At 42.3% G+C, this 25844-nt stretch overlaps 1 protein-coding gene and 1 pseudogene across 2 annotated transcripts in view; one reads left to right on the plus strand and one right to left on the minus strand.

Annotated features, from left to right (window-relative positions):
- The window catches only part of ARL15 (ADP ribosylation factor like GTPase 15), a 415759-nt gene that overhangs the window by 369760 nt on the left and 20155 nt on the right, over positions 1 to 25844 (minus strand). For both annotated transcript variants that reach the window (XM_067730670.1, XM_067730669.1), the window contains exon 2: positions 11874 to 11930. In XM_067730670.1, coding sequence (XP_067586771.1) covers positions 11874 to 11930 — 57 coding nt within the window. The remainder of the gene's footprint in view (positions 1 to 11873; positions 11931 to 25844) is intronic.
- LOC137220554 (3-oxo-5-alpha-steroid 4-dehydrogenase 1-like) lies at positions 12730 to 23998 on the plus strand (annotated as a pseudogene).

A 25844-nucleotide genomic window follows, 5' to 3' on the forward strand; every position in this document is an offset into this window, starting at 1 on the left:
GCTGATTTTTAGTGAGAGTTTCATTCAAACTTATCATTTTCAGAAGAGAATAGCAAGGCCCAGATTATAAAATATTTTGCCCAACATTATTCAAGTAAACAGCAGGGCCTAAATCAGAACCTGCCTTTGCAATCCACAAATCTGCCTACCTTTAGGGCATTGATTTTTAGACTCTCAAAGGACTAGTACCGAAAAACTGTCTCTTCCCTAAAACATGACCAAACCCCAGTAATCTATTTTCATTCCTTCGTTAATAACCATACTCCTATTTCATATTCCATGTCTAGACTGCTAGGTTTTGTTCTTTCTTCCCATGACAGCAATTATTTTCTCCTATCTCTAATAGGTAAAATAATGGTAAAGTATACTTATCTTTCCCTCCTGCCAGCAAAGCTGAGAGCCCCTTCTTGTACTCTTCATGTGAGCTCATTAAAATGAACATTTTTTAAATTCTAAATCTGTTAAAAGTTTTATCAAAGTTCTACATTAGCTTAATTCCCCCCCACCAACACACACACACACACACACACACACACACACACACAAAATTCAGTTTGTGATCCTTTCAAATTAAAAGTTTAGACAGGAAATTAGATGATGAAATTCAGCGAAATGAACAGGCACTTTAATTCCTCTTGCCGGGCACCAGCAACAGAAAGTAGCATTTGGGAACATAATGGACATAACAGGAGTCATCGGGCAGTAAAACTTCTGGCTTATCTTTTCCTCTAGGTTGAATTCATGTGATGGGGTGGAAAATCAGGATAACAATATAGCAAATTTTCCATACTGCTGCCTACAATTGTTGGGGAAATGTTAAGGCAGAGATTACAGGACCAATGGCATAGCACTGTGTTGTTTTGGTTTTTTTTAAACATTAATCATAGGCTAAAGTGAATTATGCATTTATAAAAAATAAAAGCACAAAAAAATCTAATATTAATGATTCTGTGATAACCCAACTATAATTAATAGTTTGCATTTTGAACCTGTACCAGATAAAGCTGAAATGTAGTTGAAATGTCCCAGTTAACCTATCACGGTCACTGTTAACAAATGAAACAAGACTAGAGAGCATTCAAATATAATGAAGCATATTTTGTTAAAAAATCTTTCTACCTCCACAGCAATGACAGAAAAAAAGGAACCACAATTTTTAAAAGATAAAGACTAAAGGGAAAAGGTAGTATTTTAATCATGGAGTATAAAATAATGAGATGAATGTATGCTTCCTAGCCAGAACCCAGAATCATATTGTGACTTATCAGTGTTATTTTTAGTGACCAGCTGACAATCTGAGTGTACTTGCCTTCAATTTTGTTGAACGCGAAGAACTGAAAATGACTTAACTGGTCATATTAGAGTTGTTCACTTCCTCAACACCATTTTGAATTTTTCCTTTGTTTTGTGCCCTGCAGGTTTTTATATCTGAGGCCAATACACCATGAAAAGACTCAGAAGTAAGAGCACTGGCTTCTCTCTTAACTGGAAGTAGGGTAGTTGTGAAAGGGCGGTGATAGAAGAATTTATATAGATGGACACTTATTTCCTTAACAATCATCTCAATGCTAGCATACCTCTTAGAATGTCTTTGTGTATCCCAGGGGCAGGTATTACCAATTCTAACCCACTGATTGGAGCTCTCTTCATGCATTCATTCACTCCAAAAATATTCTCTGAGCGCCTGCAACATGTCAGGCACTTATCTAGGTACTGGAGGTACAACAGTGAACGAAACAAGTAAGACTCCCTGCCTTCATGGACCTTCCAAGTCAGAGTGCACAATCTGTGAAATGTGTGACTGGTGCTATAGCCAGAGCTGCCCGAGCCTCCTGGAGTCTGGGCAAAGCTCTCTCTTCTCCCCAACCCAAAGAACCATATACCTATTCGGTCAATGCATAGTTATTGAGCACCAACTACATGCCAGAGCCCTAGCTAAACTCAAAGGAATACGGAGGACATAGACTGATTCTTCAATATACAATAAGCATAAAGCTTCTCATTCAGATTCACTTTGTATAATATTCTAAGTCAATGTTTAAATAAATTTGAGTTCTACAAAGCAAAGACCAAATGATCACCAGGGTCAATTATATTCTCTATATACATAATATTAATCTACTTGCTCTGCTTAAAATCTAAAACACAATTGTGTTCCCAAATTATGGATGTAAGTAAACATATCCTTGATAGTGACTGCATTCTAAAATAATTTTTAAGCCTTGACAAAAACAAGTTATTTTCCCTATCAAGACAAAAGTACTAGTCTTAAGGACTAAACACTGAACATTTGTCAAGAAAACAGTCAGGACTTCCCTGGTGGTCCAGTGGTTAAGACTCCGTGCTCCCAGTGCAGTGGGCCCGGGTTCCATCCCTGGTCAGGGAACTAGATCCCACATGCCGGAACTAAGATCCCACCTGCCGCAACTAAGACCCGGCACAGACAAATAAATAAATAAATATTAAAAAAAGAAGAAGAAAAACAGAAAAAACTTTAAACAAAAAAAAAAAGTCAATCATCTGTGAAAAGAGACAACATAAAAATACGCATTTCCTAGGGTGGAAATTTCCATCAACCAGACACACTTTTGTTAAGGACCACCATGTCATTTATATTGGGAAATATTAAACATTTTAAGTTCCTAAGTTAAATGATTCTACACGTTTATCAAGAACAGAGCCCCTCCACCTAACCACACAGCTTCAATTGATAATAACCAAATGAAGCCTTCCAAAAGGCCTTTGTAAAGAATGATCCCCATGTAACTAGTCAATTTTCTACTGCCTCTTTTTTGTGTTGCCTTTTAAGTCAGGATATCTACAGTCAAGAAATGAGAAATATTATACTTCATAAATAAAGTTGAGTTAACAGAGAATACATAATTAGAATTTCTTCTCCACTCGTGATAATAGACTTGCAGTTATAGCCACTATTTCATACCATTAAGCCTTGAAAGTGAAGGCAGCTAGCACACCCTGAACGCTGAACTCTTAACTCTGCTTTCAACTGCACAACAGCCTAACCAAGAGAACAACCTGGAATAGACTATATTGTTTATTAATACTGTAACCCAAATGAAGGAAAATGCTAAGGTTTCATCTAGATCAAAATATCCCAAGTCAAAAAAAAAAAAAATTTCTGAAACTTCAGCAAGCTGTATTGAATTTAGATAGTCCCTTGCCTGACCTCAAAATACGGTACAAAGTTATAATGAAAAGATATAATATAGATGATGTCGTAAATGCATAAAGGATACTATAGCCTCTAAGTAGGGTGTAGTCTGTGAATTCTGGGTAAAGCTAGAAAATATCAGCCCCAGATTTAGGTTAATTATAAATTTTAAAAAATATATCAACCACCAATGATAAGATAAATTGGCATCATGTACCCCTAATGAGATGCAATGAGGATACGATGTCACCTCCATAATATTCCTGCCAAAATTTTTAACATGAGTCTAATCATGATGGAACAGTTACACAGGTCTAAACTGAAAGACGTTCTGCAAAATAACTGGCCTGGCCCTTTCAGAAATGTCTTTGAATAAAAGACAAAAAAAGAAAAAGAAAAGAAAATGTTAAGAAACTACTCTAAATTCAACAAAGTCATATTGAACATCTACTGCCTGGAGTGTAGTAAAGTGTGTTGGGTAAGGGTTTAGAATTCAGCATAAATCCACTCAAATTCTGGCTCCAAATCCCGTCTCCACCATGCGGAAAAGACATTTAAGCAGACTATGCCCCTGTTGTCTCTCTATCAAATGAGGATAATAATAGCGCCTTCTTCACAAGATTGTAGAGAATTAAATGATTTCACCTATAAAGGCCTTAGCACACTTAGTAAGTGCTCAGTAAATGTCAGTGGTGATAAATAATGATGTTGGTGGTAAAGAGCCATCAGATGCTGGGGGTAAAGCGAGAAACAGAATGACAGGGTCACTGCCCTCGGTGAGCTTACAGTTAGAGGCAAATTAACAGGAAATTCTAAGACTGTGAAATACAGGTACTTTGGCTGGTGAAAGACTCTAGAGTGCAAAGACAGGGACACCTGAGAAAGAGCATTTAATCCAGGTATTGGAAGTCATGGAGGGCTTCCCAGAAGAGGTGTCAGCTCACCATTCCAGGATGAGAGGATAGCACGTACAAAGTCCTGGAAGTAGAAAAGAGAACAGACCAAGAGCTGAAGATAGATGAGTATGCCTGGAATATACAATGCTGGAGGTGGAAGAGGAGATAGAGAGAGAAGGCTAAATGGACAAGCAGGGTCAACCCACGCAGGGCACCTTATAAACTTTGTTAAGGATTCTGGGCTTTAACTTCAGAGCCATGGGAGGCTACTGAGACATTTACAGCATAAGCAGAAATGCATTTCACAGTTATGCTGATTACAGAAGGTAGAAGTGGATTGGGAGGGGGCAACATTGGAAAGGGATGACCAGCTAAGAGGAGCTTGTTAGGGTTTTCCAGGCAAAAAATAGTGGTGCTAGAACCTGGGTAATAGCAGCAAAGAGAGATGACTAGGATGGGAGAGGTCCAAACCTGGGGACCGATAAGATGATGAGGCCGGGGAGAGCTGAGGACTGAGTTCAGTTCCTGGCATGGCCGCTGGGTGCGCTGTCGCGCCAGTCACGGAGAAAGGAAGCATGGGCCATGAGCGGGTTTGGGGTGGGAAGAGAGTGGGGTCAGTCGGGTCAGACTCAGCGTGAAGGGCCACCCGAGTGGAGCTGTGCTGGAGTCACAAAGGTCTGCAGCAGACAAGCCTTGATGGTGAGAGGAAAGGATACATTCTACATTCCCCAGAATAAAACACCTAAACCAAACAGATTTTATCTTGTTCTCATATAGGCTCCAATTTCAAAAGATGATTTAAAAAAAAAAAAAAAAAGCATGGCATTCCTGTCAATCTCACACATTTCATGGTGTAACTCTCTTACTGTATAAACAGAGAGTTGATGGATATTTGTGGCTCTCAACAAGTTCATTAAACCTCAAACTTTAAATCCCCCTGCCAGGAAAGTTAGCAACATTAGCCAGATATTCTTGCTCTACTTGAGCACATTATTTTGTTTATTAAAGAAAGCAAGCAATCATCAACTCTCACCTCCTAGATTATAAAGCATATAACCTTCCACTTACACCCTTCAAAATAAAATTGTCAAAATACAAATGTGCACTAACCACGTGTCTGTGCACAAAAGTACATATAATATGCTGATATGTGTAAATAAAATACTAGATTTGATCTTGGCCCGTAAAGCCTCAGTTATCCATCCAACCAGAAGGCGGACTTGTCACAAACACAAAATCACTCTTGTTGCCCCACTAGGTGCTCATTCAACGTGTGCACTGGCAATGGCTACCAGCAATGCTGACTCTCCTCCACACCTTCCTCAGGGTATACTGCCCTGTGTGAAGCTGAAGTGCAGATCAATTTGCCTTAGCTTATTTCCTCACGAGATAGCAAATTGTCCCCCAATGTCCATTCTCTTCTCCCCATTAGGAATAGAACCCCCAGAGTCTTAGCTCCTCACCAGAGCCCCCATTTCTAAGCCTCTCCTGCAGTGACACAGTCATGTGACTCAATTTCCGGGACTTGGGAGGTGAGGGGAAGTGTGTAGAACTTCCATGTCACACCCATAAAGGGAACTGCTTGGCCTCCATTCCTCTTTCCCAAAAACCGAACAGACACGGGAGTGGTGAGCTGTCTTCAACCTGCACAGGAGCAGAATAAACCAGGCAATGGAAGAACATGCTAGAAGGAGCCTGAGTCCGTAAAGGACTCATGAAGCAAAGGGCTAGATTCCAAACTGACTACCAGCTTAGAATCTGATATGAAATAGAAACTTAACTGTTTAAACCTCTGTTATTTTGATCTTCACTAAAACAGCCAAACCAATAACTTAATTCATTTCCGTTCCATTAAGGTCTCCAATAATGCTGAATTTCAATTAACGTGTGCCTCCCTTTGTCTTGGAGCTTTTCATTTCTTTATTAGGACTGCAGACATCTCAGCATCCCACACAATTTACAATAAATATTTAATCTGGAGCCTTCAAGGAACACAGAAAACAGGGACAGTCAACACCACTCCTCTCCACATGGTCATGTATTAAAGCTGCCCTTTAGTTTGTTCCCAGAGCAAAGACTTGCAGAGCCCATATGCGGGACTGCCAGTCTGTCTGACACGTGTTTAACCTTGGCGTTTTACTGAGAGTAACATCCTAAACCCGGCATCAGGATTGCCTACCCTGATTTCCTTTCTCTCCAGGAATGATGACAGATTTTACTGAGTCCTCTATACTTTCTTCTTTGGTGCCTGTGGTACACAGCATGCTGCTTCCCTTCCCCTCCTCCATGAGATGTTCACGTCCTAATCCTCAAAACCCATGACTATGTTACCTTACGTGGCAAAAAGGGGGCATCACAGGTGTGATTAAGCATCTTGAGATGGGAATGGGAAGGTTGGCCTGGATTATCCAGGTGTGCCCAATTTAATTACTAGGGTCCTTATAAAGAGAGAGAGAGGATTATTAGACATGTTAGAGAAGATGTGATGACAGAAACAGAGATGTGGCAAATGGAGAAGCTGAAGTGATGCCACTGCTAGAAGGGGGCCAAGAGCAAAGGAATACAGGCGGCCACCAAAGGTAAGGATCAGATTGTCCTCTAGAGCCTCCAGAAAGAGTGCAGCCCTGCCAACATCTTGGTTTTAGCCCAGTGAGACCCACTTCAGACTTCTGACCTTCAGAATGATAAGAGAATAAATACATGTTGCTTTAAGCTACTAAATTTGTGGTAATTTGTCTCAGCAGCAAAAAGGAAACAAATACAGTGTCCTTACAAGTGGCACTATATGTTGTAAAAACTCAAAGTTTAGGGCAGGATTTGTTCAGACTTAAAGAGCTAGATTAAAATCAGTTTTAATAATATACAATATTACTAATAGTATTATTAATAATGATATGCAACTGTTGTGGGATTTATTCTAATAGGTAGCCCTCCCTGCCCCTCCTTAAAAATAAAGTCACAGAAGTTGAATATGAGCATTGTGCGGCAGGTACAAGCAAATGTTACAGCTCGGTAAAAGGATAATCACTACCCACTACTGAATGCATCTGTATCTCAGGATGAATCTACATGCCATTTTCACAAATGCTGTTATTGTTGTAAATGATGTATGTTTTCTCTGCTGGTAAAACAGCATTTGATACTTTCTGCAAAGTCAAAAGAAGAATTTAAAGAGTTTTTAAAGCTCTTATTATTAACCAAAATCACTAGCCACACACAATATTTTACTGCTATTATTTAGTTCAAATCTCATTCATCACTAGATTGAGTTTTAGTTCACGCAGGGGTTGGGTACGGAGAGGGAACAATCAGCCCATAGGGTCCGTGTGCTTCAAACAGTACCATCCTGGAGGAGGCAAGATTAACTGGCCCGGCTTCATTCATCTTGGCCTCCGAGCTTTCAGGGTTTTTTTGTTGTTGTTGTTGTGGTGGTGGTACACGGGCCTCTCACTGTTGTGGCCTCTCCCGTTGCGGAGCACAGGCTCCGGATGCACAGGCTCAGCGGCCATGGCTCACAGGCCCAGCCGCTCTGCGGCATGTGGGATCTTCCCGGACCAGGGTACGAACCCGTGTCCCCTGCATCGGCAGGCGGACTCTCAACCACTGCGCCACCAGGGAAGCCCCGAGCTTTCAGTTTTGACCAAAGGGGTTCACACTCCAACAAGGAAGGTGGCTAGATGCCCAAATGACCACTCCAATCCTCACCCCACTTCAAGCCACCACCAGCTGGTTGTCTACCACGGTGCTCTGGCTCTGATAACAATAACAGTTCCCAACTCAGAGACGTCTGGGAACAACTGCAAGTCCCTTTGAGGGTATTTACCCCGACATTCCAAAGGGGAGTCCTAAACTATGCCCTAGCATGCCCTCTAGCCCGGAGTTAATCCACACCTGACTGCCAAAGGTTCATTTCAAGATCACTTTCTCAAGTATGGCCTGTTGCCATTGCTCGAATTTCAAAAAAAACCATAGACCCACAATTGTGATGTAAACTCTTGGCCTGGACTTACTTCCCCTTCTTCTTCCTGACCAGAACCCAATGAATGTTGTTTAATACCCAAAATAGTCTAGATTCTCATAACAGGTCTTCTTTTGTTTCAAAAACTAAATTACCTCTTTGTAAGACGTCAGGATATCACATTTGAGAGAACACACTCTGTCCTGTGCTACAGGGCACAGGAAAGGAAGTTATCTCCTCAGAACAGATGCTTCATCTAAAGACCTTCTTCTGTTTTGCTCTGTTTCAATTTGTCCTAGCATTTGGGTTTGGGAGCGGCTATCACTCCATCACTGATAGTGCGTAAGTTTCTCTACCCACGCCTTAAGATCCCTGCCTAGAAAACTGAGGTAGGATTTGTTTTCTTCAGCTTCCTGAGTTAAGGCACTCTAAACAAGCATCATTTCCTTTCGATGTCTAGAGAAAGCTCTGTCCACTCCAAACACTGGAGAGAAAAGTGGATGTCATGCAAAGGACAGCCTTTGTTTTCTCTGAGTAATGGTTTTCATTAAACTTGTTTAGTATATAAGGTTCAGTATGCACTCACCTGCATACAACACATTTACTTTTTTTAAAAAATAAATTTCTTTATTTTATTTATTTTTGGCTGTGTTGGGTCTTTGTTGCTGTGAGCAGGCTTTTCTCTAGTTGGTGGCGAGCAGGGGCTACTCTTTGTTGCAGTGCGCAGGCTTCTCATTGTGGTGGTTTCTCTTGTTGTGGAGCATGGGCTCTAGGTGTGCAGGCTTCAGCAGTTAAGGCACGCAGACTCAGTAGTTGTGGCTCGTGGGTTCTACAGTGCAGGCTCAGGAGTTGTGGCGCACGCACGGGCTTAGTTGCTCCGCAGCATGTGGAATCTTCCCAGACCAGGGCTCGAATCCGTGTCCCTTGCATTGGCAGGCGGATTCTTAACCACTGTGCCACCAGGGAAGCCCAACACATTTACTTTTATACGTTGGAAGTTTTCAGCGTGTCTGTCCTGTATACATTCCATTTTGGTCTTGGCTCATTGCAGATTACGGATCCCAAATATGTAAGAAGTACGGCTTTTCTCTCCTTAGTTAAGTGCTTAATCTGCTTTTTAGCAACGTTAGAGGCATATAGAAATAAAAGTCATGTCAACTACCTATCACCATCGTCTCAGACATTCACCCATAATCTTTAGTTTCCTCCTCTACTTTGTTTTACTTAAAACTTAGCATTTCTTTTCAACAGGTACTTCTAAGTTTTTCATGTTTGTTTATGTTCTTTATTTACAATTCACAAGATTTTTTTTTCCCCTCCCTGTTTTAGTCTGCTTGGGCTGCTGTAACAAATTATGAAAGAATGGGTGGCTTGAACGACAGACATTTCTCACAGTCTTAGAGTTAGAAGTCCGAGATCAGAGTGCCAGCACAGTCGGGTTCTGGTAAGAGCTCTTTCCCTGGCTTATGGAAGGCTGCCTTCCTGATTCACAGCACAGGGAAAGAGAGAGAGCAAACTCTCTGATGTCTCTTCTAAGGGTTAATCCCCTCACAAGGACCCCACCCCCTCACGACTGTATCTAAACCTAATTTCCTCCCAAAGGCCCCATCTCCAAACACCATCACACTGCGGGTTAGGGCTTCGACACGTGAATTCTGGGTAGGAGCACAAATCTCTCCACAGCACTCTCCTTTAAGGACAATTTTTATCTGCCTTAGAATTAGTCCACAGCAAGAGCTTCTTCACTAAGTAAACAGAGATGAGCACCTGCATGGTCCCAGGCCCAGGCTAAGTGCTAGGTAATCGAGGATGACCAAGCACCATTCCTGACATCAACAGTCCCGGTGTTCTCAGGCTCTAGTGGTAAATACACTGTTGTGTTGACTTCCCGCGGTGCCCACACTCAGATCTCCCGTCTAGAGAAGCACAGCCGGCTGACAGCCTCGAGCGGCCACAGCTGCAGGCATTCGTGCTGAGACGGTACTTCTGCTGGGCTGCTGCCAGCCAGTGCCCGGGCACTCAGAGGTCCTGGAGTTGGGCCTTTCCTGCACATCATGGGACTCCTCAAACAGGCAGCTTTGTTCAAGGACACCCCCCCCCATCAACAACAACAAAAATACTAACAAAGTAACTTCAGATAAACAACAGAAAACATGTCTAGCCCCAAGTAATCTATTCATCTAACTGGGGATAAATGTCACCCAATTTTGTTTTGAGATGGCAAATATACACAAAATCCAGCATCTTGAGGGAAAACATAAAATACATAAAAAGATACTCAGCTGAGACAAGCAGCTAACACAAGTGAGAAAAGGAATAAAGAAAACGTGCTTTTTCTAAGTTCAAACTAAGGCAAAACTGAAAACGGTGCTCACACCAATATAACTGAAGAGATAGCTACTGAGCACCTACCGTGTGCCAGACGCTGTGGAAGGTACAAGGATAAGCACAGCTAGGCAATCTGTGGTCATATCTTTTACTCAGAGCTCTTGCTTCATTCATTCTAAACAATTTCCCTAAACTTCTTGTGCACACATATTCACACTCCTCTGTGCAAGGTGGATGAGAAACAAAATCACCTTAAGTCTTTTTAAACCCTTCCACAGAAAACAATTTGGTCTTCAAAAGTAAACATCATTCCATTTCCTGTTCACTCTCAGAATCCCCTCCCTAGGCCTTCAAAGGGAAAAAGTCAAGATACTTTGTCACTGAGTCTTTACATTAGAAAAGTTCTTTAATGGTCATCTACATAGACACATCCCTATATTTCTGAATTACGAAATGGGCTGGCTCACGGCACTGGAGTCAACTGACAGACTCATATAAAAAAAAAAATTCCAAAATACACTAACATTTTCTATATTTTTGTGTTGTGAAGTATATCATACATACAAAAAAGTATATGAAGCAAATATGTTGTTTAAAGAATAACTATAAAGCCAGCACCATGTGCCCACCATTCAAGTTAAGAAGCAGAACATCACTAAAACTTTTAAAGCCTTTTCCTCGCCTCCACTTTCCTAGAGCAGAATTTCTCAGCCTCAGCACTGCTGACATTCTGGGCCAGATAACTACTAAGTGCTTACCCAGTGTATTGCTGGATGTTTAGCAACACCCCTGGCCTCCGCCCAGTGGATGCCAGTAGCATGCCACCACCACCCTCGGGAGAAGCAACCAAAAACGTCTCCAGCCATTGCCACATAGCCCCTGGAGGGCAAAATCGTCACCCCCCCACCCCCACCCCCGTCGAGGACTGCTGCCCTAGAGGTAACGACATCTGAATTTTTACATTTCTTTATAATTTATCTGTCTATTTATGTAACCTTAAAACAATGTATTGCTTAGTGCTGCCATTTTCAAACTTTGTAGAAATCAAATCATACTGCATGTATTTTCCTGTGATTTGTTTTTTAATCAACATTATATTTGTAAAATGTAACCACTGTGTATTATAGCTGTAGTTCATATATTACTTTTAGTTTATAATGTTTGCTGCTGTATGGTATCCTATGAAATTAACTAAAATGCCACAATCCAATCTATTACTGATAGACATTTGCATTATTTCTAATATTTTCCTTTTATGAATACTTCTGCTGGAACTTTCCCGGCACAGGTCTTCTTATAATTACGCAACAATTTCTCTGAAGTACACACCTAGGAGTAGATTTGCGCGGGTCATAGAACATTCTGGTACTCAACTTTATTATTTTCCGAAGTGGCTGTATAAATTTACACTCTCACCAGCAGTGGAGGACAATTCCCATAGCTCCATACACTCTCCAGCACGCAGTTCTTCATTTATACTTTCATGACATTTGGTACCGAAAAAATATACATTGCTTACCGTGTAAATGCCAATTCTACAGACAGCAAATGAGATCTGGATACATTCAGACATTCTCTACAAGATTAAAATAAGAGATTACAACTAAACGTTTGTTCCATAGAACTGACTCCTCCCCTCTTGTCTTGCTTCTCTCTCTAAAGAGAATCTGTTGTCTTTTGACACCTGCTTTACGAGCAAGTGGCTGAAATTTTTTCCTTCTGCTTTTTCTAGGCCAGCTCAAATAAAACAGAGATAATAAAGTATGTAGCATAGTGCCTTATCATGGGACCATAAAGCAGATACTTCAATCTCTAATTCAATAGCATAATTTAAAGAATGTGATTTATTGTAATCATTTGATTACATTTCTTTAAATCCTGCTCTAATATCTAATTTTCAATGATTAATTCTTTGACTGCTAGAAGTGGTTTTATAAGCACTTATTTTTTTTTAGTTCAATTCTTACTAGATCATAAATGTCTACAATGCTTACAGAAAACTAACCTTTGTTAAAAAAAAAAAAGTAAAAGCTCGTGGTTATATGCTAAAAGTTTTGAATGGACTGAATTTAAAGAGAAGCCTGAGGTCCTTGGTTTCAGAATATCAATGACAGCACTCAAATTAGAGTTCACAACTTCTCATACCCAAATCAAGTTCAGACTCCTAAAGCTCATTTCCACTCACAATACCATGTATACCAAACACGAGTATTGATTTATTGCCTTTTCTTTAACTGGAGGAATATTTTTAGCACATTAAATCGGTATGTAGTCAAAACAACTCTAACTTTATACAGTCCAACACTGTTATCATGGTTTACTGCTGGCAAGCAAAAGCTTCTCTGTGGAGTTTATAATGCCCAAATCTGGCAATCATGGTTGTATCCGCTGCACCAAGGAAACAGAGACACAAGATCCCCGATTCCCATGGTAGCCAAAAAGGCTTCCAAAGAGATGTTCCTTCGGAAGAGAAGGCCAAAAACTCGTATCAGACTGATTCTGCAAAATGATCCAGTCTCTTCAGATGGCCATAAGAAACTAATTCTGTATGATTAAAGGAATTGGTAAGGAAAATATTGAAAGCCAAGGCTACATTGCATGGACATGCAAAATTAAAAATTACAGCAATGGAAAAACCAAACTCATGAGATAATTTGTTGTGTAAAGTTCTTAAACTCTAAACTTACAAAAAGTTCCAGGTGCTACTGTTCACATGAATGGCTGACGATTTAATATTGGGGATCATTTCTATTATTAAGGTATCATACCACCATGGCACTATTGGGTTTCTTTATTCTGCATAAAATACACTATTGGAAACACCCCAGGGCAATGCCACTGGCCTCCTCAGAGCTGAATGACAGAATACTCACTACCTTGCCCAACGTTTATTCTCCCTTCCACCTCTGGAAATTACCCTGATTTTTACTTTTGTACAAAATGAATTATTTAACAGCTCTCCCAGTAATCTGGAAAGCTTATTTTCCCCAAGTGAAAGATAACTATCTTATTTTATGTCACCTGGAACAAGAGTCTATTTCCCCGCCATCCCTGGAGCTGGGGACTGTCGCGTGACTCAGTTCTCTGTAATGAGATGCATAAAGTGAAGGATGCGTAAAGTGAACTGACTCTAAGAAGGACCCTTTTACTCTTCTGCCTTTCCTACTTCTTCTTCTGCAATTGAGATTTCATGTAGCCCCAGCAGGGGCCTTAGATTGGGAGAAGCCCCGAGAACAGTGGACACGGGAAGTGAAGCCCAAGGATGAGCAAACCTGGAGACTCAAAGGGCGGTGGAGCTGCCATACCTGCCTCCTCCAAACTGTGTACATGAAAGAGAGATAAACCTCTAACTTGTTTAAAGACTGTGTGTCTCTCTCAACCGACTAACCCTAACTGGTACAGAGCAATACTCTAAGAAATAGTCAGTTTTAACAAGCGGGTTTCCCCGGGGCCTTAAAAGAAAGAGACCCAGCATTTGTCATTAGAGCTCTTTTTAAGAGCTTAATCTTAAAAACAGCTTGACCTTTTAAAGGGGGGAGACGTATTTATTCTTCAGTTACTAAAAACCTACTTTCCAATCCTTTTCACACTCCCAAAATGTACAAGTACTGTTACTGGGATTGCCAAAATTATTACCCTTGAAAACCCTCAACTTATTTTGTGTAATTTTTTTCTCACTAGCCGTATTTCCTCCTTCTCTCTAACCTCTAATCCTTACAAATACTGCCTTATCCCTGAACATCTGACCTCAAACCAAGCAGCACATCTATTGCTCAAACTCCAAATTCATTCTAACAGTAATGTTCTCGGGAACGGGCTTCTTTACTCTCATTAGAGGGAGTCGAATAAAAAGAGATATTTAAAAGCATAATGAAACTTCTTTGGGTCATGCTGTAGGAAATGGTTATAAATTTTAAATGATTAGTTCATATTCTTTCCATATATAGATGCTCTATTGGCAAGAACTCATTTTAAAAACCCAGAGGACAGGGGCTTCCCTGGTGGCACAGTGATTGAGAGTCCGCCTGCCGATGCAGGGGACACGGGTTCGTGCCCCGGTCCGGGAAGATCCCACATGCCGCGGAGCGGCTGGGCCCGTGAGCCATGGCCGCTGAGCCTGCGCGTCCGGAGCCTGTGCTCTGCAACGGGAGAGGCCACAGCAGTGAGAGGCCCACGTACCGCAAAAAAAAAAAAAAAAAAAAACAACCCATGGGACAGAACGCATAGCTTGGAATGAAAGATGAGTAATCATCCCCAAGGAAAGAATGGATCTCTACCCTAGATAAACTCTGACCCAGTAGCCTCTATACCAGCATTCATAAATCTCCGTCTAGACTCACCTGAGGAAGAACGAAAGGATATTATTTCAAAAGCAATAACCTTCAGAGTAATCGCACCTTCTTTGCTGCCTCATCTGATGAAAGTGCAGAAAAGAAGTGCTGTCAAGAGCAAGTCACAGATTGGTTACAGTCTGTTAAGACAGGGCTACAGAAAAAAAAAGTCTAATCCAGAGAAAGAGAAAAGGAATACTCAATTTGAAATTAATATGATTACTTACATTTTACTGTGGTTTTCCCTAAGAAACTTCAAAAGGTAAGCATGAAAATAAAGGAGAAAAAAAATCTTCAACAAGACAGCAGAAAATACTATACAGTCTGGAAAAAAACTTGATTTCAAGGTATAACAAATTTCCGTTCCATCAGGGGATGAAAAAACACATTAATTTTCTTTTTCTAAAGGAGCTGTTTTTAGAATATTTGAGGTGGCGTGCAATCCCTCATTCTGATACAGGGCAAGATGACAACCATGTTTCCTTATTTTCTCCTCTGTAATTTTGCATGTGATGAAAATAAAAGGTTAATATAGCCAAGTCAACGCTTCTGAGTACCGCGGGTGTGTGTTAGAACTTGGGTGACAAGATGGGGGTAGGGAGAGCAGTAAGTCACCTTCAAATGAGGCCCATGCCTGGATTAGCTACTCCCAAGTAAAGCTAAGATCTAGCATTTTCTCTTGACAGCATCCCAAAACAAGTGGGCTGGAGGCAAAGGTGCAGGATTTGGGAAACTGTGGAGAGAAGACCGGTTCAGTGCGTTCCAAGGTGCGTAGGTGCTCCAGAGTCCTGAGTGGGTGGAATCATCTCTGAGTAAAGATTACGTCTGTCATTATGCTGTAGTCACTCCTCCAGACACAGAAACAAACCGTTGGGAACGCCACGGACTTCAGAACCCGCATCGCCTTCTGTTAGTGTAGCCGCTGAAAACATTAACAGTGAATTATTTAACAACTCCCTTGGCACACTCGAAAGGTTACTTTCCCCACTGGGAAATAAGTTAACTTTTCTAAAAAACTCAAACTTGTATTTACAAAATAAAATGATTTTTTATTTACAAAACGTGGAGGAGTTTGCTCCTCAACATCTAAGTTATAGCTTCCTCAGACTAGGAAAAAGGATAGTGATAATCAACCTGGAAAGAAACATTTACGTCTAAAGCAAAACTAGCAAAACTGGTCTTTCGGCATTTTCCAAAATGTTTTCAATTGTAACGGTACCACCATCATCCCAAGAGCATCTATACTTCTCAAGCTGTCCAGGGATGAAGTATGTAAGGGTTCAACCAGTAATCCAAAAAGGAATCACTGCCCTCACCTGTTAAAAAATATCTTCAGCACATATCTCTCTGTGAAATTCAAACACAAATATTTGAAAAAACATCTAGCAGAAATAATCTCAGAGATTTGAAAAGTCACCTAGCAAAAAAATCAAACACAAACATAAACAGTCATATCGGAATCTATAGATCTCAAGCCAGCAAAATTTTAGCCAATCTTCTGCAAAATGGCACTAAAAATCATGTGTAATTTCTAAACAAGAGCAGAATCTTGGCTCAATACTGAAGATAAGAACAGTTCTCCTTCTGAAAGTTCTGATTAAAGAAGAATTGGAAGCAGGAAAGAAATGCCCTTCTAATTTACCAGATTAAAATAATTAGTTCAATTCACCTTGGCAAATTTATTCCTTTTACTTTTTGTCATGAACTGAGGATAAAAAAAAATTTCAATCCAAGAAAAAGAAAAAAATTTTTGCTGAGCATCACTAATGTGTCAGGCATTGCTAGGCAAGCAGATATTAGACATACAACGATAAAGAAGACCAACCCTGGCATCGACAGTCTTCCAGCTCAGGAGAGAGCAGTTATTTAACAGACCTGTGACAGAGAACGGCATGATAAACACGTCCAGCATAATAAGAGGTATGCACAAAGGGTTTTAGAGAAACTGAGTAGGAGCACGGAACCCATTACAGGAGTGACAGAAAGACTTTGTAGGGGGCGGATCCCCAAATAGTCTTAAAAGATTGGGAGTTAGCTAGGAGAAAGGGAGTAACGGAAGAGGAAAAGATCATTCCAGATGAAAGTGACAACATGAATAAAAGCAAGAAATATCACAGGATATGCAAGCATTTGAGGGATACTGGTGTATGCCTTAAATACCCTCCTGTACTTTTAAATAATCACTTCTCAATCAGACGTTAGTTACTGATACTTGTTGACTATCTACACACTATCTAAAATTCATTCATGTTAAGATTTTTAATTTTAAGGTTTATCATTTTAAGATTTATCTCTAACTCACTGCCAAAGGAAGTTCCACTTGTGAAGGAGCAAGCATGCTGGTCACATTATAAAGCCTGCTCTGCCTCCACACACTTGCAGATAAAAAGACCCATAAGCAAGATAGCCACAGCTGTTTAAATTAGCAGGCCGTCCGTCCTCCAGCTGGCCAACAACCACGGAGGGGCCCAGCAGGAAGAGCTAGGCTAGCCTAGACCAATCATTCGCACTCTCCAAGATATGAATGGAAAAGTACTGAGAAGATGAAGCAGTTAGAAGTAGGAGGTGAAGCTGAGAGAACACAAAAAACAAAGGCATTAAGTAACTTCATGACCATGAAAAATCATAGGAACCTAAATGTATGAGGAAGCCGAAAGTATGAATAAAGGAAACTATACAGAAAAGATACACAAAGCAGAGAATACCCTTGCTAGTAATCTCAAGAGAAGTGGACCCAGAGAGATAGAGGTATGTGAGGAATGGCTGAATGCAGTTGCAGAGAATTCTGTTTCTGAGTGAAAAAATGATATATTCACCAGGTTCCTTTGCAGCTAGGTATAGCAATGTGACCAAGCTCTGGTCAATTAAATATAATTAGAAAGTCCCAAAAGTCTCCCATGAAGGAGATACACTCTTCTGCCCTTTCTCTGTCCTGCTGCCTGGAATGCAGAAGTGATGGCAGGAGCTCTGGCAGCAATTTTGAACCATGAGTTTAGAGTCCACACACAAAAGCAAAAGCATCTTGGGGACCTAATGACTTCTGGAGTTACCTACCTGAGGGGGGGAAAAAGAATCTATCTTGTCGGGACTTCCCTGGTGGCATAGTGGTTAAGAATCTGCCCGCCAATGCAGGGGACACGGGTTCGATCCCTGGTCCAGGAAGATCCCACATGCCACAGAGCAACTAAGCCCATACACCACAACTACTGAGCCCACGCACCGCAACTACTGAAGCCTGCACTCTTAGAGCCCATGCTCCACAACGAGAAGCCACCACAACGAGAAGCCCGTGTACCACAACAAAGAGTAACCCCTGCTCACAACTAGAGAAAGCATGCATGCAGCAACAAAGACCCAATGCAGCCATAAATAAATAAATATTTATTTATTTTTTTAAAAATCTATCTTGTCAAAGCCACTATTTTCCAAACAATTCCAATCCTAATTGATACAATGGTTGAGACAATGTCATCTCAGCAAGAGGGATAGTCCCTTAAAACAGTTAAATGGAAGAGTGATGTGTTCTGATTTACAGTGGTATTATTATCCTCAATTTAGAGATGGGGAAACAGATACCAGCTAGTAATGTGACAGAACCTGGATCTGAACCCAAATCTTTTGGACTTGAAAGCCCATACTTTTAGTCATTAAGAACAAATGAAGGCAAATGAAGGCAAACAAACTGTAAAGCAGGTTCACAAGTATTTCAGAGTTCAACAAATATTCTGACTACTAAAGGCCAATAAAAACCCATGCTGAATACGGTGTCTCTGACCTACCACAAATAACACTTTTGACAAGTCCCTGTGACCTTCTAAACAGAAAAGCCTTTTCCCAGCTAGAGTATTCTACTCTAAGTACCTAGGAGAAGGTATCTGGGCACCAGAAACTGAACACAGGCACCAGCCCCCTCATGCATAGCAGAGGTCTGCCAAATTCTGATTTGTAAGGAGTGGAATAGATATTTAAGAGTACAGAGGATTCTGGGAGACATGAAGTATATTTTTTAAGGTGGAAAGAGGTCATTTCTTTAAGGTGGTAAGAGGTCTTTCTCGTTAACTTTAAGCAAAAGAATTTTCCATACACGTGACAATGAGAAGAGCTCAGCCTTAGTATTACAACTTCCAGGCTCCTGATGCCCCTGAGATGTTTCACTGCCCCATGCAGTAAGGGTGGGATGGAGCAGCAAGCCTCCTGAAAGGTTCAAGGATTTTAGATGGCCAAGATGAAGGCACCAATGTACTTGCCATGAATCTTCATATCTGTACTGAGCATCTCCTTTGTGCCAGGCAGCGTTCTCCTTGCTGGAGACTAAGCAGTACACAAGGCTCAGAAGCCTGCCCTCTAGTCAGGGGTGGCAGGCAAAAGCAAAAATAAATCAAGGTAGATGGTAATAAGTGCTATGAAGAAAAATAAAATAAATGAATAGAATGTTCAGGAGGCAGTGGATTGGGGGTATTACTAATTTTGAAAGCAGATGTGGTAATTCTAACAACATTATGGACAATCAAAGGGATCCCAGAAAAGCTTTCAGCAACTTAACTCTGAAAATCCCTGGCATAAGCAAATGCAGGATTCTATCCTGAAAAGTCAAAGCACCAGACACTCAATTCAACAGTTCACAGATATTAAGAAGCGATCAGGCAGCCATTAAGAGCACAGAGTTGGGTGTCAGACTTCCTTAAATCAAATCCCAGCCATACGACTTACTATTTCTGGGGCCCTGGGTGAGGTACTTAACCTCTTTGCATCTTAATTTGTTATTTGTAAAGTAAAGATAACAGTACTACCTATCTTAGAGGGTTCTATGAGGATTAAGGATTAAGATTAAGAGAAAACACAGTAAGCTCCAAATTGGTGTTTGCTTATTTTTTTAATCGAGTGTCTGTGTTCCAGGCGCACAAATTCATCTGAGCATCTGCACTAAGGGGCCGAGGACACTGGAGGCCCCAGGAGATGCACTCTGCCATCAGCTTTTCTGGACACCCTTGATTCTGGCCTTATTTTGTACTCCTGGTGTCTCTTCCTGCAGCCTCCACATTAGAAAGGTGACTTCTCATCGCAATCACTGAAAACCAGGATGCTAAGCCTGAGATTCCCCAAAGGAAGAAACATCCCAAAGCATAGGGCTTAGCTCCCAGCACTTTGCCCACACAGACCCGGAACCAGAGGCAAAAGGGAAACCCATTCATTTTAGCCAGACCTCATATTACTGTCCACCTAGGCAATTTACATCTACGTTTAAACCGAAGAGGTTTTAGTCTGCCTTGTGTAAAAATTTATTCTTCAATTATCACATTTTAATATTCAATATTATTAATGTTTCATGGATATTGTTTTATAATGATAGGCATCCAGTTTGTAATGCATTGCTCACTAGACACCCAGGAGCACCATTATTTAGAATCATAAGGAAAATCATATTTTTTAATTCTCTAGAACATGGAATTATCCTCGTTTTCCCTCCCTCTCCTTTTGGATATAATCAAATGAATAACAACTTTTCGGCACTGCCCTTCTGGTTAGAAAACCTTAGAAACCGTCATTTAGGGATTGTGTCTTTGAACATTTTTAAGCCTCTACCTTGAGCATGATGCTTATATCGTCAAACCTATATTTAAAGTCCTCAAAATATTTAAATGGTCAAGCCCTTTTACTCGATCAATAGCTCCCTCTTAACTTATAAAAATTATTGTACCGCCCAGAAAGAAACACTGGTTACAGGAGAATGTGCTCCAATTGTTTAAAGGATCAAAAGAACTCCTATCGGTTTATGACTTGGACAATCTGGACCTGCCCTCTGGTTTTTCTGACCGTGGCAAGGGAAGAAAGGGAAGTGTGAGCTTTGAGTTTAGACTGACCTGGGTTCAAGTCGTTCAGGGTGTGACCATATAAAACTTAGCCGCCCTGAACTGCAACAGCTGGTTCTCAGGCATGAAAAGAAAGGACTACTACTAATACCACTAACCTTACTGGATTAAGTAAGCAAGCCTCGGGGGCTTGGCAAGGAGAAGGCATCCTAACTCGCTGACGCCCAGACCAAGCCACCCACATCTAGTGTTGGGACATGGATGAGTTTCACCAACAGGTCCTCCTCCCGGCTGCCCTCCCGCCCTGTATAATCCAGGCTCCGTGGCAGCAGCCAGAGCAAGATTTCAAAACGTAGATCAGGTCCTATCACCTCCTGCTTAAAACCACTCATTAGTTTAAGAGTAATTTTAAATGAAACTCGACTTCGCTACCACAACCTCCCGGGCCCCCAGCATCCTGTCTGGCTGCCCTCTGGACCCTGGCTTCAGGACCAATCTCCTTGGGCCACTCAGCACCTGAGACCCGTAAACCTGAAACTTATACGAACAGCCACAGTACTTTCACTTGCTGAAGACAAATGACCCCAGTTGAAATGGTCAGGGAACTACCGGGGGTTTTCTGTGAAATCCCAAGGCCACCCGTGCCAAGCTTGGCTTGCTGGGATCTCACTACTTTTGGTTCCTAAGGACTCAGCCTATTTCTCTTTTCTTTTTCAAGGGACACTACTTTTCCTGAGTCTTGTGGATTTTCTCCTTATCCCTACAAGTCTGGCTGCCAAGTGGCACAAGCCCTCCCTCATTTCCCTGCTGTTCACATCCTTGCTTCTCCAAAGGTGTGCACACTGGCCCTTCTGGTACATGGCTTTTACTGCTAATTTCTAAAGAGACCAGACAGAGATGGGGCAGTTGGCATAAAAATCGAATAAGGAAAGTCTGCACACTCACTGCCCTTGTTTCTGATTGTGTGAATAAGCCTCTTAAATTCTTATCCTCTACCTGGGAGGGTGGATCGCTCCAAACTCCTCTTCACTCTCAGGCCAGAAGATGGAATCACAACCACAACAGGGTGAGGGGCCCACCCAAACCCACTCCTTTTGGGGGAGTAATTGGCATTTCTGCAGGCAGAGATCCTAGTCAGTCAAGCGTTCCTTTAAGATGGTGAAAATTTCTAGTAAAAGCAAATGAAACCATACCTATTGGAATCGAATGCAGCCACACACAATGTAATTTAAAAGAAGGGCTGTGATTATGTTTTAAGTCACAGGAGAGAAAAAAAAAAGAAGACGTTTATTAGGAGACTATGTGCTGGGTGTTTTACACGCTCACTCAGTTCTCACAACTAGAGCAAGGTGGGTATTTCTAGGCCTATCTTTCAGATGGAAAACTGAGGGTTACCAGCCTGTGGCAAGTAACTAGCAGAACTTAGATTTCCGCCCACGTCTGATTCTAAACTTGTGGTTTTCAAACTCTGCTCCCCAGATACGGTTCCAAAGAGGCAGCTGGATATTTGAGAAATATTTTTTTAAACGAAATTGAATCTTTATTATCTTAGAGACTGAAATGAGAAAAAAATACATATTCAAATATACTGTACATGAAACTTTTAACACACTGGAGAATGCCCACACATTTACTTGTGCTGCCAGAGTGATCTTCTTTCGGCGGGCAGGGTGGGGAGGTAGCCTCAGAATAAAACCTATATTCTGCCTTCTGATTGAAGAGTAATTTAGAATTGAGCTCCTTTAATATCTGTAACACTTGCAACTATGATTCTATGAGAATCTTGTTCTTCCTTAACCTCACACAAAAAAACAAAATGTGTAACTGAATGAACTAGAAGATGAACCTTCAGTTCTCATTCATCTAAATGGATCGAAATGAAATTCGATCCATCTAAATTCAGTTCTGTGTTTATCCAAACAGCTTCATTGGGGGCTTCCCTGGTGGCGCAGTGGTTGAGAGTCCACCTGCTGAGGCAGGGGACACGGGTTCGTGCCCCAGTCCGGGAGGATCCCACATGCCGTGGAGCGGCTGTGCCCGTGAGCCATGGCCGCTGAGCCTGCGCGTCCGGAGCCTGTGCTCCGCAATGAGGCCACAACAGTGAGAGGCCCGCGTACCGCAAAAAAAAAAAAGTTTCCGAAAACCAAAACTCTGATGTCAGTGAAAAATAGCGAAATACTGCCTCTCTTCTTCAAAGAGGTAAATCCTACTTCACGAGTCCAGCGGTTGGCAATCTACAATCCATGGGCCAAATCTGGCTCACTGCCTGCTTTTTGCAAATAAAGTTTTAGTGGAACACAGCCACGTCCATCTATGGCTGCTTTTGTGCAACAACGGCAGAGGTGAGTAGCTGAGACAGAGACCGTATGGCCTGCAGAGCCTAAAATATTTACTAGCTGGCCCTTTACAGAAAAAGTTTGTGCACCCTGTTCTAATCCATCATCCAGCGTTTTTCCACAAGCAAAGAACTGTGTTACTTTCAATGTTACAGGCTATAGTGCAGTACCCAAAAGATTCATCCCTGTATTGTCTACGATGCCCACGTCCCTACGAAATTAAGCATTGCTCAGCAAGTATTCGTGGGCTGCTTCGGGGCCGCCAGTGCGGGGCTGATTCAGCCACGGGGCTTTAGGGGTGGCGCAGACCTCAGGTAACCGCGCCTCCCGCCCCACCTCCCAGAGCGGCCCTATAAGTGCCCCGTCGCGGCCGGGCCCCGGAGCACGCCTGCAGCAGTGCAGCTGGCTGAGCCGTTCCTGCTGAACGCGCTCGCCTACCTGGAGAGCGCCCCGGGCTTCCTGTGCTACGTGCTGCTGAAGCTGGTGGGCTGGCCCTACGGGCGCTACGCGTTAGTGCGCTCCGCCTTCCGGCTGCCCGAGCAGGCCGCCTGGGCGGTGCAGGAGCTGCCCTCGCGGGCCCTGCCACTCCTCGCCGGGCCGACCTCGCCGGCCGAGCGCCTCAGCCACTGGCCCAACTGCATCCTGCTGGCCATGTTCCTCGTCCACTACGTGCAACGGGCCTTGATTTCCCCCTTTTCAGATCCGAGTTGGAAAGCCCACACCATTGTACGCCTTTATATTGGCATTCGTGTTCTGCACCTATAACTGGCTACTTGCAGAGCAGATACCTGAGCCAGTATGCAGTGCATGCTGACGACTGGCTCACTGACCCCTGATTTCTAACAGGTTTTGTCGTGTGGTTGACAGGCATGCTGATAAACATCCATTCAGATCATGGCCTAAGGAACTTCAGGAAACCAGGGGAGACCAGCTATAAAACACTAAGGAGAGGGCTTGTTTTAGTACATCACTGCAGCCAGCTACTTCCGAGAAGTCGTCCAGTGGTGCGTCTACACCCTCGCCAGCTGGTCCATTCAAGGCTGGGCTTTCGCTCTGTTCACCTTCTGTGTCCTGTTCACCAGGGCTCAGCAGCATCGCCAGTGGTACCCTGAGATATTTGAAGATTATCCAGAATTCAGAAAAATGATGATTCTGTTTTTGTTTTAAGTTCATTGTCAATGGAATTATCTTCAACTTGAAGCTTTCGATGATGTTTCTCTTGGATTACATAAATAAATTTATGTCTCTGTAAGTTTTCTGCTATTTCATCTTTTTCAAGATTGCTCAAGGGATTTTTTCCCCTAGCAAATTTGTATGCTACCTAATAACAGTCTAATCAAACTGAAATTGCAGGTTGAACTATGCTGCTGCATACCAGGTCAGGAATCTGGAACTCTGTAATTGCGGCTGACCCTCCTGTGATTTTGGGTTTGCCTCTATGGACCAAAACGTTTCTGTACCACTTACACAACCCCCTACAGCAATGGGTTTAAGGTCAAAGGCGATGTCTCCCCGTCCTCCCCATGGAGGCCTGTTCTGTCTTTGTGTCCCTTTCATCCTACTAGGTCGGAGAGGCCTTGGTACCCACAGTGTACCCACAGCCTCTCACTGTTGGGTGCTGGGCAGGCAGAGAAGTCGTGCACAGAGAAAGGGGGCGCCCATCAGAGGCTGGTGCAAAGGGCCTCTGGTACCTGCTGCAGCCTGGTCCACCAGGTGACTTCACTGGCAGGACAGGGCACTGGGGGCATTCTTAACGAGCAGTCTGCTGTGTCCCCCCACAAAGGGGACTTATTGGAGGCCCTGGGCTAGGAGCACAAAGGTGCTGCAGGGCACCGCGCCCGTCTTGGGCCACTCGCCATGAGCCATCAGGAGTCTCTGGCCTGGGATGGTTTTTCTACCTCCTTCTAGGTAGAATTAGAATTTTTTTGTAAGGCACTTTTTAAGTACCTCTCAGTACTGCAAAACTATAACTTGAAGCAGAATTTCTTATTTTAGATGCACTCAAAAACTCCATGGAGATAAATGGCAGTAATAAAATGTACTACTTATTGCCAGATATGTAAAAGCAATCTCCCCACTAGAAAGCTGTTGAATCTCTTGACCCCTCTGTGAAAATCTAACGAACATATGGTAAAGACCCCGCCTCTCCTGGGAAGGCACTGCCTCTGTTGCTGCCACATTTATAGAGGTGGAAACTGAAAGAGGAAGTGGAGAGAGTCCATGTGCACTTACGATTGCTAAGGATGCTAGGTGGCAGGGGCCTTCAGGACACACCTGATGCTGTGTCCTGTATGTTGTCCAAATGCCACCTTTGGGCAAGGAGTAGGCCCTCCTGCCCCTGCACCCCAGGCCCCCGGGGCACCCCATCAGCTCCCTCCCACCCTTCTCCTGGCTCACCTTCCCAACCAGGGGCTCCCTGCCACGAGTTTTCATGTAGAAACTGTATTCTCCGTGTTAGTGGTTTTTAGAGTCTCTTAGCGTTTTAGAAACATTTTCTGATGGTGGTTGTGCTTCATTTTAACTAAAAATGGAATGCTTTCGCAGGGAAATTTTTATGATCAAATAATCTTTGGCCCTTTTTCTGACTGACTAATTACTTGAAACCATAAAACAAATATTTAGGATCTCCTCTGGAAATCTCAAAAATTTAAGCAAGTCTTGATTTATTTGGACCCCTGGGTTCTAGAAGGTGTACCTGGCCAGAAAGTTGCTTGTCTGAGAGCCAGAGAGGCTCACTGTGAATTTTACTTCTGTTGGTGCTTTTTTATCTGAGTGACCAAAAGTTTGGGGTAAGTCAGCATTTGATGCACGTGTTGCTACTTCACTCGCATGCACTGGATGGATGACTGACATAGGAAGAGATCTTGTTCTATCTTGCCTGCCTGTCTTCCGTTTGCTAAATACTGTAACTTAGCAAATTATGGCAATTTGTTATCGTGTTAATTATAATAATTAAAGAGATTAATAAAATTACTGTTAAAAAAATAAGTATTTGTGGAGTGAGGAAAGTTAG

This window comes from Pseudorca crassidens, chromosome 3 (genome assembly GCF_039906515.1).
Source record: "Pseudorca crassidens isolate mPseCra1 chromosome 3, mPseCra1.hap1, whole genome shotgun sequence".
Classification (NCBI taxonomy): Eukaryota; Metazoa; Chordata; class Mammalia; order Artiodactyla; family Delphinidae; genus Pseudorca; species Pseudorca crassidens.